This window comes from Bombina bombina, chromosome 3 (assembly GCF_027579735.1).
Source record: "Bombina bombina isolate aBomBom1 chromosome 3, aBomBom1.pri, whole genome shotgun sequence".
In the NCBI taxonomy this organism is placed as follows: domain Eukaryota; kingdom Metazoa; phylum Chordata; class Amphibia; order Anura; family Bombinatoridae; genus Bombina; species Bombina bombina.
The window spans coordinates 502430915-502447605 of record NC_069501.1 but is presented as its reverse complement, the minus strand read 5'-3'; the positions used below and the strand labels follow the sequence as shown (position 1 = coordinate 502447605).

At 35.9% G+C, this 16691-nt stretch overlaps 1 protein-coding gene across 4 annotated transcripts in view; it reads right to left on the bottom strand.

The window, feature by feature from the left end:
* Nucleotides 1-16691, bottom strand: part of TBC1D22B (TBC1 domain family member 22B) — a 49499-nt gene that overhangs the window by 18274 nt on the left and 14534 nt on the right. For 2 of the 4 annotated variants that reach the window (XM_053706872.1, XM_053706873.1), the window contains exons 9-11: nucleotides 5819-5925; nucleotides 2779-2854; nucleotides 2346-2473 (exon numbers count right to left, since the gene is read on the bottom strand). In XM_053706872.1, coding sequence (XP_053562847.1) covers nucleotides 2346-2473; nucleotides 2779-2854; nucleotides 5819-5925 — 311 coding nt within the window. The remainder of the gene's footprint in view (nucleotides 1-2345; nucleotides 2474-2778; nucleotides 2855-5818; nucleotides 5926-16691) is intronic. The other 2 variants (XR_008401361.1, XM_053706874.1) reach the window with 2 other exon arrangements.

Genomic DNA, 16691 nt, shown 5'->3' with positions numbered 1-16691 from the left:
ATATTTTAACTACACATACCTTATTACAGGAAAACCTGCACGCTATTCCCCCTCTGAAGTTACCTCACTCCTCAGAATATGTGAGAACAGCAAAGGATCTTAGTTACTTCTGCTAAGATCATAGAAAACGCAGGCAGATTCTTCTTCCAAATACTGCCTGAGATTAACAGTACACTCCGGTACCATTTAAAAATAACAAACTTTTGATTGAAGATATAAACTAAGTATAAAACACCACAGTCCTCTTACGACCTCCATCTTAGTTGAGAGTTGCAAGAGAATGACTGGGTATGGCAGTGAGGGGAGGAGCTATATAGCAGCTCTGCTGTGGGTGATCCTCTTGCAACTTGCTGTTGGGAAGGAGAATATCCCACAAGTAATGGATGATCCGTGGACTGGATACACTTAACAAGAGAAAGTCTACTTTATTTTGGCAATTATTTGAACAATCTTGTAACTATTTGGATAGGAGAACCTGATGGACAGGGTTATCATGAGCTAAGGGAGGTCTGGGAGATGTTCAGATCAAGGTACTTGGAGCCCAGCAATACACAGGGGTTTGCAATGGTTTTGATGACTACCTACTTCTAGATGGGATGCCATTAAAAAAGGAGGACGACTTCTAAAAGAACTTAGCAAAAAGCAAACAGCTTGAAAGATATAGCACACTCTGCTTTGCTTAAAGGGACATGAAACCCAATTTTTTTCTTTCATGATTCAGATAGAGAATACAATTTTAAACAACTTTCCAATTTACTTCTATTATTTAATTTGCTTCCTTCTCTTGTTAGCATTTGCTAAAAGGTTTATCTAGGCAAGTTCATGAGCAGCAGAGAACCTAGGTCCTAGCTGTTGATTGGTGGCTGCATATATATACTGATTGTGAATGGCTCACTCATGAGTTCAGTTAGAAACCATTAGTGCATTGCTGCTCCTTCAACAAATAATACCAAGAGAATGAAACAGATTTGATAATAGAAGTAAATTAGAAAATTGATTAAAATTGTATTCTCTATCTGAATCATGAAAGAAACATTTTTATGTCCCTTTAAGTTCACAGGTTGAAATTACACACTTTTGTTTTTTAGACTTAATACAGAAATTTAATTAAAAAAACAACAAAAAGATTTAAAGCTTATATATGTCTGCATATGCGGCTTATATTAAATAAAATTCTTGGCTTAATACTCTTAAAGGGCTATTGAGATAAAAAAAATAAAAAAAAGTCCTGCAAAATCTGATGGTGTCTTACAACAAAAGATGATAATAGACAGAAGTTGTCAATATAGTCAGGGTAGCTTAAAGGGATATAAAACCCCAAATTGTCTTTCATGATTCAGATAGAATATATAGTTTTAAACATTTTTCCAATGTACTTCTATTAACAAATTTGCTTTGTTCTCTTGGTATCCTTTGTTTAGCTGCACATGTATGCCTTATGTGATTGGCTTACAGGTGTGTTTAGCTAGCTCTCCCAAGTGGTAACCGGGCAGAGCTGTTTATTCTAGGCAGATTGCTTCTCTTTCTGTATGTGTTCAGCTAGCTCCCAGTAGTGCATTGTTGCTCCTTCAACAAAGGATACCATGAGAATAAAGCATAATAAATAGAAGTGATTATGGAAAGTTATTCAAAATTGAATGTTGTATCTGAATCATGAAAGAAAAATGTTGTGTTTCATGTACCTTTAACCCCTTAATAACCACAACGTACTCTGTATGTCGCTGGTCATTAAGGGTTTTCTTGGGTATAATAGCGCAGGTCCCACTGCGAGCGGTGTGACCGAAATATTGCTGCAAGTGCCGTGACCGCAATATTATACCCTCATTCCTTCCTGCTGGACACTGGAAATAGCGCTGTTTCGCTGCTGGCGGCTATACTAGGCTATTAAAAATTTGATCTCTATTGAAAGACCCGCGACATACAGGGTACGTCGCTGGTCCTTAAAGTAAAAATCCAAACTGTTGTGATTCAGATATAGCATGCAGTTTGGAAACAAAACAAAAAAAATATTCAAATATACTTTGTGAATTTGTGTCTTGTAATATGTACACTGAGGCATAAGCTCCTACTGTGCAAGAGTTCACAATGTATACATAAGTAAGCGCTATTATATTGTGCTTTTGTGGATTATGCAATGCGACTGTATTTATTGGCCCTTTAAGAGATAGAACCTTCGATCAATATATATTCACACAAATAAATATAAAAGCATGTTGCAAAAATGCTTATATTTAAAACTGAAATGCCTTAATGCACATTTAAAATATTGACATTTCTATCCCTTTAAACACATATGCCAAGTCCTGATGCATGTTATGTTTGCTCCACACAACACAGGAGTGTACCTGGTAAGTATCCCACAACCGAATAGTGCAGCGTAAAGGAAGTTCCCGCATTAGCAGGTTGTTCATCCATCGGAATGCAAATTGCAGGTACTCGACTTCATATTTCCGAAAGTGATTGTGGATCTGCTCTGAGAAAGAGTAATATGCCGAAGTGAGAAATACTGCTATGCAGTAGAAGCAAGAGAAATAGCATGAGAAACAGGAGGAGGTAGAGACAGAAGCCATGTAAATCCAATACAGCATATAAAAAAGTAATCCAGGACACAAAAACCAAGGTAAAACTGAAAAACAGCAGAGGGAATAGCGAGTAGGCTATTAGCATGTGTATACAGAAAATGAGATGTATAAACAAGCGAGATAAAATGAAAAAAATGTGGATACATAAAGAAAAAAAAATGCTGTAAAATGTGTATTTCTCCTGCTCTGAACTGACCATCAATGCGACTCACAAGCTCCTCCAGAGCCTTCACTTTCTTTTGGATTCCAGGCTGAGCAAAAGTGTAGTTATCCTAAGAAAAGTGAGAAAGCTGTTTTATGCTCTAGGACCTTTAAATCTTCTACTTTGGTATTTTATACTGGAACAAATACATTTTTTTTATTAGACTGTGGCTGCCAGTAACACTTTGCAACAGTCTATGATGAATTTAAAGGGACAGTGAACCCAAATTTTTTTCTTTCATGATTCAGATAGAGCATGCAACTTTAAGCAACTTTCTAATTTGTTCCTTTTATCAATTTTTCTTCATTCTCTTGCTATCTTTATTTGAAAAAGAAGGAATCTAAGCTAAGGAGCCAGCATATTTTTGGTTCAGAACCATGGAAAACACTGTTTATTGGTGCTGTCCAATCAGCAAGGACAACCCAGTTTGTTCACCAAAAATGGTCCGGCATCTAAACTTACATTCTTACTTTTCAAATAAACATACCAAGAGAATGAAGAAAATTTGATAATAGGAGTAAATTAGAAAGTTGTTTAAAATTGCAAGCTCTATCTGAATCACGAAAGAAAAAATTTGGGTTCAATTTGTATTGCTTTAAAAGATAGATAATCCCTTTATTACCCATTTCCCCAGTTTTGCATAACCAACACAGTTATATTAATATACTTTTTACCTCTGTGATTACCTTGTATCTAAGCATCTTCTGACAGCCCTCTTATCACATGACTTTTTATTTATTATCTATTGTCTTGCATTTTAGCCAATTAGTGTAGTGTTGAGCTGACTCAAATAACTCCTCGGGCATGAACACAATGTTATCTATATGGCCCACATGAACTAGCAGTCTCCTGTTGTGAAAAACAAATTTAAAAAAAAAAGCATGTGATAAGAGGCTGTCTCTAGTAGCTTAGAAAAAAAGCAGACATTTAGAGGTATAAATGTTGTAAAGTATATTAATATAACAATGTTGATTGTGCAAATCTGGAGAATGGGTAGTAAAGGCATTATCTATCTTTGTAAACAATAATAATTTTAGTGGAGACCGTCCCTTTAGTGTAGTCTATTAAATAAGTTGTGTTTACTGTGATTATATGTTTGTACTGGCATTACCAGTCCTGTAACATAGGGCATCAATAAACGAGCTTCTCTACGAGAAATACTGAACATAAAATAATCTTATAAAGGGACACTACATATTAACAAAAAAAAAAACACTTTTTCAAACGTTGCATATTAAACACTGATACCTAGATTCTACACAGGCCACTACTGATAGTAAAAAAGCTAGAGTATGGTGACAGCTCTGCTGCTTTCAACAGCAGCTGGTCAGTAACCACTTGAACACAAGCCATAGTGGCAGCTCCTAACAGTGAGAACATAATCGGATACTGTTGCTATTATATGCGGCAGCCTGCAGTGCAGGGATGATGCAAATTATGACACTTATGGAAGTCTCCCTAAGTGTGATGCGGGAATCCAGACGTGGACCCGTTGCTCAGAGGGATATGGCTGCACCTCACTGACGAGGCCCACACAAGGCCGAAACGTACGTCTGGGGTTTTGCTGTTTCTCTCGTTCAGAGAGGGGATTGCCTGGTATTTCGGGCTGTACTGTACTGTTAAGTCAGGATCAGACTGATATGCTACAGGGAAGTTCTTCTCTGTGAAAGGCACATGTTGAGCAAAAAGTGGCTGCTTCTTGGGTGGTAAATAGCCATAGAACAAGCTATAATGCTATTTTTCATTCCCAGGTTGAGTGCTCCTCTCAATTTATGCAGGGATGATAAAGCCCTGAAAAGGGAAGGGTTAATTTGCTATAGCATTGGTGCATATATAATACCTGTGTTACAGAGGCTATGATCATACTCTATAGGTGCTTGTTATATTGTACAGTGGTCAGGAGAAATTTCTTTAGTGGGATAAATACAATGCACTGTTACTAAATAACAGCAGGAAGGGTATGATTAGGTTGGTAAAAAGATCCACTATAAGAAATCTGATATCACTAGATACACACACACAGGACCTGTTTATTGGGCACACCACCCAGTAGACTTTACTGACCACCCGGCTACAATTTAAATTAGCCAATAGTAAATAATTTTAATGTATTTTTGCAAATATCATTCAAATAATTTTTGATCAATTATGCAATTAATTTCTTCTTAAAGTGATTGTAAAATCCAGTATGTATAATCCAGTATGTAATAATACTCTTAAAAACAGGGGCACTTTAATTCATTAAACTTTACAATGACTCTTCTTTTTTAAAATACATACCTTTGCTTTACGGAAAACAGACCGGCGAGCCTCCGCCCGCAGCTCCTGCTGTATTGAGCAGATCAATGACGAATCCGGCTTCCTCCAATCGTTGTGTGCCCACTTTGGCATCCAGCTCGTGGGGCAACGCAATGATTGGAGGAAGATGGATTCGTCATCGATATGCTAAATACAGCAGGAGCTGAGGATCGCCGGTCTGCTTTTCATAAAGAAATATAAATATTTAAAAAAGAAGCATCATTATAAAGTTTAATGAATTAAAGTGCCCCAGTTTTTAAGAGTATTTTTACATACCGGGCTTTAATTCGGCAAACTTTACAATCACTTTAAGCAGTATTTATAAATAACAGAAAATGTTATAATATTGCAAAGTATTACACCTGCCACCACCCAGCTAATTCATGACACCTAGTTGGCAAAACTTCCAGTGGAGAACACACAATATTATACAGTGTTCTCTCCAGTACCTTTTTAATGGGCACACCAGCAAGCTGAATTTTGGGACCACCAGGCAAAAATATAAGCCAATATTATAAAATTAGCAAATAATACATTTTCTCAATGTTTGCTGCACAAATAATCATGAAATCAATTTATATGTGCTTTGGGTAGAATAACATTTATAAATAACAGAAAGTAATGTTGCAAAGTATTACAGTACCCCACCCAGCTACTTCATAATGGTACTCGGTAACATTTTCTGTGGAGATATCTCACACATAGAAACAAAGAGTGATATTGCAATGTGTTTTACCTGGATGCCATCCAGCAGTTTGCTCATGGACCAGAAACTATCGGCTTCAATGTTCCGCAGTGTATCCTGGGAGAGGCTTCCTACGTCAAAGTTCTCCACATCCTCGTCTAACAAGAGTGAGAAGTCACAGAATTACAATTTACAGTGCTGCACTTGGGTCAAAATGACAACACCACTAATACAGCCACTTAACTCCTTAAGCCATTAGTCTTAAAGGGACACTAAACCCACATTTTTTCTTTCATGATTTAGATAGAGCATGCAATTTTAAGCAACTTTCTAATTTATTCCTATTATCAATTATTTTTTGTTCTCTTGCTATCTTTATTTAAAAAGCAGGAATGTGATGCAAAGGAGCCGGCCCATTTTTGGTTGAGAACCTGGGTTATGCTTGCTTATTGGTGGGTAAATGTAAGCCTCCAATAAGCAAGCACTATCCATGGTGCTGAACCTAAATGGCTGGCTGCTAAGATTTACATTCCTGGTTTTAAAATAAAGATAGCAAGAGAACGAAGAAAAATTAATAATAGGAGTACATTAGAAAGTTGCTTAAAATGTCATGCTCTATCTGAATCATGAAAAAAAAAATTGAGTTCAGTTTCCCTTTAAGGAGTTACATGGCTGTATTAGTGTTGTTACTAAGTGTTAAAGGGACATGAAACCCACATTTGTTTCTGATTTAGAAAAAGCATGCAGTTTTAAACAACTTTCTAATTTACTTCTAGTATCCAATTTGCTTCATTCTGCTGATATCCTTTGCTGAAAAGCATATCTAGAGAGGCTCAGTAGCGGTTGATTGGTTGTTGCACATAGATGCCTCGTGTGATTGGATCATATCATTTGCATTGATATTTCTTCAACAAAGGATATCTATAGAATGAAGCAAAGTAGATAATAGAAGTAAATTGGAATGTTTTTTAAAATTGTATTCTCTATCTGAATCATGAAAAAAAAAATTGGGTTTAGTGTCTCTTTAAGTGACTGTATTAGTGTAGGTACTACATCACAGAGTACTTTACTCAGTGTACCCTGTTGATATAGTACCTACATCGAACCTTCTGGCTCATGCTACCATCCCCGGTGTCAGCTTTGACAGCAAAGATTGCAGCTAGAGGCAGAAGGCGTATTCCTTTACCATATGAAGGCAGATCGCTGATACAGACAGTGACCCTGTCCATTGGGAGGGATCCCGACAATAAATTAAAAATAATAATAATAATAATAATAATAATAATAATAAAATTCCCCAAAACTGCATATTGGCAAACTGTCTGCCAGAACCTAAGATGGTGGTGAAGGAAGAGAGCTGTTTGGGAGGGATCAGGGGGTGGTAGGTGTCAGGTGGGAGGGCAATCTCTACACTACAGCTAAAATTAACCTTACAAGTTACCAGATTTACCCCTTCACTGCCAGGAATATTAGAAGTGTGGTGCGCACCTGCAATTAGCAGCCTTCTAATACCCAAAAAAGTAATGGCAAAGTCATGCAGGTATGCTTTCTGAAAAAAAGGGTAATCCAGAGAAGCTTTCACAACCATTTGTTTTATGACTGCACAAGCAGTATGTAAATAATTTCAGTGAGAAACCCAAAGTTAGTTAAAAAGTTAATTATTTTTTATATGATCACATTTGGCAGTAAATGGTGGCATGAAAGAAACATTCCAAAATGGGCCTACATCAATACCTTGGGTTGTCTACTAAAAAAGAAAATCTCAATTAACATCAGCAATCTATGAAAATAGCCGATTTTACCCATTTCTTCCAATGCTCATTCTGTATGCATGCAAACTTAAATTGATCTCTGTTTCGTTACTTTTTCTGTTTTATAATTTGTTCTTCAGTAATTATTTCAGCTGAAACTGTCAAAATTAATCTAACTGCAAGAAACGTTAAAGGGACATAAAACCCAAATTTTTTCTTGATTCAGATAGATCATACAATTTTAAACACGTTTCCATTTTACTTCTATTTTCTAATTTGCTTCATTCTCTTGCTATAGCTTGTTGAAGGAGCAGCAATGAACTACTGGGAGCTAGCTGAAAGCCAATGCCATGAGCAGCCAACAATAAGCAGCTTCTGAGTCTACCTAGGTATTATTTTCAACAAAGGATACAAAAAGAACAAAACAAATTACATAATAGAAATACATTGGAAAGTTCCTTAAACTACATGCTCTATTTGAATCATAAAAGAAAACAAACATTTGGGTTTTATTTCCCTTTAAAAACTTCCACATCACAGTTTCTATTCCAAGCCATCCATATTTTGTTAAACATTTCTCAATACTATAAATTGCTAATATAAAACCTTCCATGTACAGATCAATTTATCACCCCCAAGGCAGAACATGCTGTGATCTGAAATGTCATCGCAGGAAATGCAGCATGTCTGCAGAAAGAATAGGGCACTGTGCTCTGGCTGCACTGTGTAAGTTTTCCTTAACACGGCGCAACCAGAGTGAAGTACTGTTTGAAGCGAACAAATACTGAGCAGCACTGCAAAGCGACAATCATATTGTTTGTAAATTGGCCCTCCGGGATTTTTTTTAACCTGAATGTTAGACATTCTTGTCAGCAATGCACCTTTTTTATTACAGGTAGAAAACTTTATCAAAACTGCTTGGGACCGGAAAAGGTTTGGATTTCGGAATAGTTCAGATTTGTAAATATATTTATATGTTAAATGGGACAACTTGGAGAGGAGATGGAACCAAGTGTAAACAACAAGATCTTATGTCATTAAGGCAATATTTACATGTCATAATACAGATTATACATGCAACCTAAAGTTAATGTAATATAATTTTTAAAGTGATTGTAAAGTTTAATGAATTACTGCCCAGTATTTAAAAATACTCTTAAAAACAGGGGCACTTTAATTCATTAAACTTTACAAAGACGCTTCTTTATTAAAAAGATTTACCATTGTATTATGGTAAAAATACCGCTGTTCCTTCGCACGCATCTCCTACTGCATTCAAAGGGACAGTCAACACCAGAATTTTTGTTGTTTTAAAAAAGATAGATAATCCCTGAATTACCAATTCCCCAGTTTTGCATAACCAACAGAGTTATAATAATACACGTTTTACCTCTGTAATTACCTTGTATCTAAGCCTCAGCAGACTACCCCCTTATTTCAGTTCTTTTGACAGACTTGCATTTTAACCAATCAGAGCTGTCTCCATGGTAAATTCACGTGCATGAGCTCAATGTTATCTATATGAAAAACGTGAGCTAATGTCTTCTAGTGGTGAAAAACTATCAAAATGCATTTAGATTAGAGGCAGCCTTCAAGGTCTAAGAAATTAGCATATGAACCGCCTATGTTTAGCTTTCAACTAAGAATACCAAGAGAAGAAAGCAACATTGGTGATAAAACTAAATTGGAAAGTTGTTTAAAATTACATGCCCTATTTGAAACATGAAAGTTTTTTTTGGACTTGACTGTCCCTTTAACATATTGGTGATGAATCCGGCATCCTCCAATTGTAGCATGCCCTACGAGCTGGACGCCAAAGGGGGCACGCAATCGTTGGAGGAAGCCGGTAAATATTTTTTTAAAAAAGAAGTGTCTTTGTAAACTTTAATGAATTAAAGTGCCCCTGTTTTTTTTTCCCCTTTTATATAACTTTTTTTATTGAAATTTTAGTTGGATACAGGGCATCAACATACACAGTCTTAAATATAAGCAAATTGCAAAGTCCATGTGTTGGAAGTCTCTTGGACCAAAGCATGTAAGCAATTCAGTGAGAAATATGTAATTAAGTGTCCTTTGAGATGTCCATAATAGTATCAATGTAGTAAGTCCAACAATTGGGACGTTTTGCCTTTTATCCTTTCTGTACCGTAAATTCTTTATAGATAAAACAATATTGTAACAGTAAAATTTAACAAAACAAATTAATTATAACATAGTATATATTGAATAAGTAGTCATCTCCTATCTTGGCTGCATTTTATAAAACATCTTGCAAGTTATAAACTGTTAATGTGTATAAACATGACCTTTGAGCAGTAAATAAGATGGGATGGGTAGAGTGATAGGGTAGTGCGTAATTGTGGTCATCCTATAATTGAATATTAAGTAGGACTGTGAGATATACCATGGATGCGGTTTTAAAATGTAGCGATTTAAAAAACGCGTTTAAAAAAAAAAATTTGTCTGATCGTCGTGAAAACTGAGGCGGAGTCCTCCAGGGTTCCATTGTATGAGGGAGGATGAGAGGCGGACCCGCGGGCAGACCTGAGAAGCCCACATAACGGCCATTTTTTTGCAGACTATGTGGGGACTGCGGCAACAGTCCTTCATCTGGGAGTGTGACGGTGGTCAAGCGGTAGTGTGGCTGTGGGACATGCGCTCAAAGTTGTGACTCTAAAGTGAGTAGTATTGTACAAACACTTTAAAGTGCCACTGCCTTTTTTTTTTTCTATTAACTTCTGTGACGCATAACATTGATTGATTGCATTCCCTGATAATTGAGTTGAGTGTAGATAGATCATCAATCATCATAAAATGAGCAATTAAGTGAGCAGTCGTAGTGTCCAAAAACTTTAAAGTGGCTTTTTTTTAATTTTATTTTTTTATTAACTTCTGTGACGTATAACATGGATTCTATTCCCTGTCTGGGTCAATTTTAAAATCTATTTTTAGATAGATGATCATTTTTATTATATATAAAATATATAATGGAGTCGAGTCATTGTATAGTAGAGATAGATGATAGTCTAGAAGTCCTGATTCAGAACAGAAATTAATTTAATGAATAAAAAAGTGGTGTGGTTTTGTATTTTTTTAATGATGTCCCTCCCAGTCCCTTACTATTTGTGTGTGTGTGTTTGTTATCTTTCCAAAAAGTAGAACTTGTCTCCCCTTTGACACCCCCTACCATTCTATGTCTATTTTTTCCTCCCTCCAACCGCATTATTCTATAATCTCGTTTATTGTCAACCAACAGCAAAGACTGCCTGTGTGTCGTCTCCGACTCCTAGTATCAAGTTCTCCAATGTCAGCCAACACCTGTGGTTTCAGAATATATTACATCCTGTTTCTTCTTCTACGACAGAAAGGTCATCCACATCCTGCATTTGTTTTGTTTCAGTACCGGATATATCAGTGTATAAGTGCAACACACAAACATCTGGATTTGCACAGATCTGTGTGTTTCTCTTTCACAATGATACATCTGGCGCCAAAATTGAATCCCGCTGCCTGCAGACATATTTTGGCCGAATCCCAGATCCTAAAATTTTGCCCATTCCTAGTTTCAGATTTATAAAAAAAAAAAAAATTCAATAACGTAAAAGGGACAATAAACCCAATTTTTTTCTTTTGTGATTCAGATAGAGCATGCAATTTTACAACTATTATCAATTTTTCTTCGTTCTAATGCTATCTTTATTTGAAAAATAAGGCAGCTAAGCTTCCTTTTCTTGTTATCATTTGCTGAAAGATTTATCTAGGCAAGTTCATGAGCAGCAGAGAAACTAGGTTCTAGCTGTTGATTGGTGGCTGCATGTATATATATATATATATATATATATATATATATATATATATATATATATATATATGTATGTGTATATATATATATATATATATATATATATATATATATATATATATATATATATATATATATATATATATATATATATATAGATATATATATAGATATATATATAGAATGTGATTGGCTCACCCATGTGTTCAATTAGAAACCAGTAGTGCATTGCTGCTCCTTCAACAAATGATACCAAGAGAATGAAACAGATTAGATAATAGAAGTAAAATAGAAAGTTGTTTAAAATTGTATTCTCTATCTGAATCATGACAGAAAAATTTTGGGTTTCATGTACCTTTAAAGGGACACTGAACCCAATTTTTTTCTTTTGTGATTCAGATAGAGCATGCAATTTTACAACTATTATCATTTTTTCTTCATTCTAATGCTATCTTTATTTGAAAAATAAGGCATCAAAGCTTTTTTTTGTGGTTCAGAACTGTGGACAGCACTTTTTTATTGGTGGATGAATTTATCCACCAATCAGCAAGAACAACCCAGGTTGTTCACCAAAAATATGCCGGCATCTAAACTTACATTCTTGATTTTCAAATAAAGATACCAAGAGAATGAAGAAAATTTGATAATAGGAGTAAATTAGAAAGTTGCTTAAAATGTCATGCTCTATCTGAATCACAATAGAAAAAAATTGGGTTCAGTGTCCCTTTAACTGTGCACAGTACAACCACTTTGAAATATGGTTTTATTTATTGTGCCCCCTTTTCATGTAATTTAAAAGGGTCAGTAAAGTCAAAATTAAAATTAAATTGGATAGAGTATGAAATTTTAAACAATTTTACAATTTATTTCTATCAATTTTGCTTAGTTATCTTGGTATCCTTTGTTAAAGAGTAATCCAATGCGTTTCTTTAGCCATCTGGCAGCAGTGTTTGCAACATTGTTTACATAAATATTATACAGATAGAAACACAAATACCATAGACTGCTATTTGCCCCTTAGCAAGACACCCCGTTTTCAGGGTAAAAAGTGGCTTTAGATTATTCCACCAGGGAAATATGAGGACTGGCGAGCATTTGTCAATAATGTCGCCAGCCCAGAGAGCCTGTCTATTCTTCTACAACAGCAAGGTCATCCACATCCTGCAGCCTGTGTCTTCTACAACAGCGAAGTCATCCTGCAAGTGCACTGCAAGCCTGCGTCTTCTACAACAGCAAGGTCAGTCCTCCAGAGCCAGTGTATTTTACAAATGCAAGGTCAGTCTCCTCCAGTGAAATCCAGTGTTGCCTCATTCTCAAATAAACATGATGAGCAAGCTCAATAGTGTCTTCTTTATATTCAATTCATTACAAGTGTAAGCCTGTGGTCTCTTGTCTCTCAATCCAGGTGACTGCATCATCTAGCCCATTGTTGTCTTTCTATTCAAGAGCAAGCTGGTTGTGTGTGCGTGGTAGATAAAATTCAAGATGAGTTCAGAAGAGCTGTCCGTGTCCAACAATAATGATGATGATGTTGTTGATGATGAATTGTTTGGTGCCAAAGAAACATTCAACATCAATTGTTTGGGAATATTTTGGATTCAGAAAAGATGATGTGACACAGAACCAAGTAATCTGCAAGACTTGTGGAACAAATGTTGCAGTAAAACGAAGTAACACATCAAACCTGTTCCAGCACCTTAAACAGCGGCATAAGGAAATCTTTGAACTATGTATGGCAAAAAAAAAAAAAAACTAACCGAGAAAAGACAACACAAACAAACTGTGAAGCTAAAAAGTTGGAGCAGCAACAATCAATCATAAAGGCATTTGCAAGCACATCACCATATGCTAGACCTCAAAAAGAGATAGAGAAATAACCAACGCTATTGCATATTATATATGCAAAGACATGGTGCCTGCATACACGGTTAGTAAAGAAGGCTTCAAAAGAATGATACACACACTTGACAAGAAATACCAACTGTCATCTCGCAATTACTTCTCAGTAGTTGCAATCCCAGAAATGTATGCAAAATGCAAAGCTGTAGTTGAATCTGAGATAAAACAAATTAAATACTATGCAACAACAGATATGTGGTCAAGCCGAACAATGCAGCGATATAGGAGTTTATCCGTGCACTTCAATGATGATTTTAAGATAAAAAGTGTATGCTTGCAAACATCATACTTTCCTTCTGACCACACTGGAAATAATGTGGCCCAAGGTTTTGGGGACTCTGTGAGGAGCAACAAGTATCAATCACCACAGACAATGGCACAATCATCGTCAAGGCTGTCGCTCTGAATAAATGGACAAGACTATAGTGTTTGGGCACAGGTTGCATCTTGCAATTAAAAAAGGAATGAAAGATGAGCCTCACATTTCTAGAGCCACAGGCTTATGCAAGAAAATTGTTTGCCATTTCTCACACAGCTGGAAAAAGAAGATGGCATTAACTCAAGCCCAGGAAGAACTTCAACTGCCACAGCATTCACTTATAACAGAGTGCCCAACAAGGTGGAGCTCAAGACAAAAGATGATAGAGTTTTAGAGCAACAGAGAGCATTGACTCAAGTTCTCTCTGCAGACAGAAAAAACAGACATTTGGTTCCACAAAGGCAGGGCACTGATGTTCTTGAAACTGTGAGTAAGGCACTGGGTCAAGTTCAAGATTTTACCGATGCCCTTTCTGGAGAAAACTACTTCAGTGTATCATATCTGAAACCAGTTCTGCATCTATTAAACACAGACACTGGAGGAAGATGATTCTGACCTGACCAAGACACTGAAATCCAAAATTCTTGTATATATGAATAGAAATTATGAAGATGAAGATACTCAAGATCTGCAAGATATGGCATCATTCTTTGATCCACTATTCAAGACAACCTACATAAATGCGGATAAATTTACAAGTATCAAGGCCAGGGTGATGTCTGATATGGCCATTGTGTCTGAGCAGCAAGTCGTGCAGGAGCCAAGCAATCAGCAGTCCCCCATGCAAAGTAATAGATGTAGAAGAAGAAACAGTGCCAACAACTGCAGCAGATGGTCCTCCTCTCGCAAAGAAATCAAGAAAGTCTTTAGGAAGCGTTTTCAAGACTGAGTCCGTTGCGCCATCTCTGCAACTTGAAGAAGCCATAGCAAACCTGCGTTCTCCCTCCATTGATAGTGAGAAAAATCCTCTGCAATGGTGGAAACTACATCAGATTAACTTTCCCAAATTGAGCAAGCTTGCACAAAAATATCTTTGTGTTCCTGCAACTAGATCACCATCAGAGAGGGTGTTTAGCACAGGAGGAAATGGGGTGACCTGTCAACGTTCATGCTTGAAGCCAGAAATGGTACATATGTTTTTTGTTTGTTTTTTTAGCAAAAAACCCTAACCACCAGTAATTATTGAAATCCAAAATGGTACTACTGTCAATCAGATATATTTTTATCAAAAAACCTAACCAATCAGTAAACCATGCAAATTTTTAGTTATATAATATATTATTTATGTTATTCTCTTAGAAAAAAAAAAAAAAAAATTATATATATATTGCACCGATACTAGTATCGGTGCCGATACCAAGTATTTGCATGAGTACTCGTGCAAATGCACCGATACTTAAACCGATACCTCCAAATCTGACCCATACCCCATCTTGTGGCGTTTTTCAAACTGCATGTTCCCATTTAATTTTAAGCTGGAGTAGAGACTTAACTAAAAAATGTTTACTTTTGTTCTGCCAATACAAATTGCTGTTATTGTAAGTCACAGCAGTGCTCCAAATGCTGCTACTTTACAGCTGGAAGCCTACCTGGGAGAGATCACTGTACCTCATTCAGACAAACCCCTGAAGTACTGGGCAGTTAATAAACAGATTTAATGGCCCAAAAATATATTTCTGACCCATGCAGTAGTGTGACAAGTGAAAGACTGTTCAGTTTAGTGTCAAACGTCCTTACTGATAGCAGAAACAGACTTATAGCTGAACATGCAGAGATGCTTCTGTTCCTTAAAGGGACACTCAGGTTAAATTAAATGTTCATGATTCAGATACAGCATGTAATTTTAAACAACTTTCCAATTTACTTCCATTAAAAAAAATGTGCACAGTCTTTTATATTTACAATTTTTGAGTCACCAGATCCTACTGAGCATGTGCAAGAATTCACAGACTATATGTATATGCATTTGTGATTGGCTGATTGCCATCACATGGTACAAGGGGAGTGGAAATATACATAACTTTGAAATTTGTTATAAAAAAATCTTCTACTCATTTGAAGTTCAGACTAAGTGCTATTGCATTGTCTTGTTATCTTGCATTTGTTGATTATGCAAATCTAATGTGTTGACTGGTCCTTTAATAAGAACTTGCCACTAACTTTTGAAAAAATATTCAAATTGCTAGATTGCCTGTTATACTGCTAGTTCTCATCTTGCACAATTAAGATCAAAACCTACTGTACTCTGAGGAACATCCTTAGCCAGGGCTGGACTGGGAATAAAAAGCAGCACTGGAAAAATATGAAGACCAGCCCTATTTTTGTTGAGTCAGTCAGTAGAATGCAAATGCCCCATTTTTCTCAAAGGGGATTACTGGGTACTACTTCCACAATATTATTTTCAGAATTAAATTATATAACTTTTTATTAATTACACATGTCAGATTGATGAGTTATATAGGCACCCTACAACCCAATTGCATCCAGTAATCACCCCTTTAAATGGTAGCTTTCCAGCCCCAGCTGCTGCAGCTGGGTTTTATTGTTGTTATTAATATGTGTTATTGTAATATTTTTATTTATAAACATGCTCTGTGAACTTTGTGACAACAATCACATAAAACTTTTATTATTTCAAAATGTCTTTTGAGATACAGTTCATAATTATAAAGATGCGATCTTAAATCATTAGTCTGTATTGTGCTTGGTAAACTATCATGACTCTAAAAAAAAAGTATTGGTAATTGGTATTGGTGAGTATTTGAAAAAAAGTATCGGTACTTGTACTCGGTCTTAAAAAAGTGGTATCGGTGCAACCCTAATATTTTATATATATATATATATATATATATATATATATATATATATATATATATATATATATATATATATATATACAGAAATAAGATTAAAGGAGGTCTATAAATGCTGAAGTGCCAAATTTAATTTTGAAAAATGTACTTCTACTGTACTATGCTGCTGATATTAGTCAATGCATGGATGTTAAAAACAGGTTGCAGGATTGACCTTGTCAATGCCACATCCCTCATGTTTTCCTGGACAGTCACTCAGCTAAATGACTAACACATGAAGCTGTGTGCGTTGTACTAAGTACTACCTTTACTGTGCATGTGCACTTAGAAACACAAATCA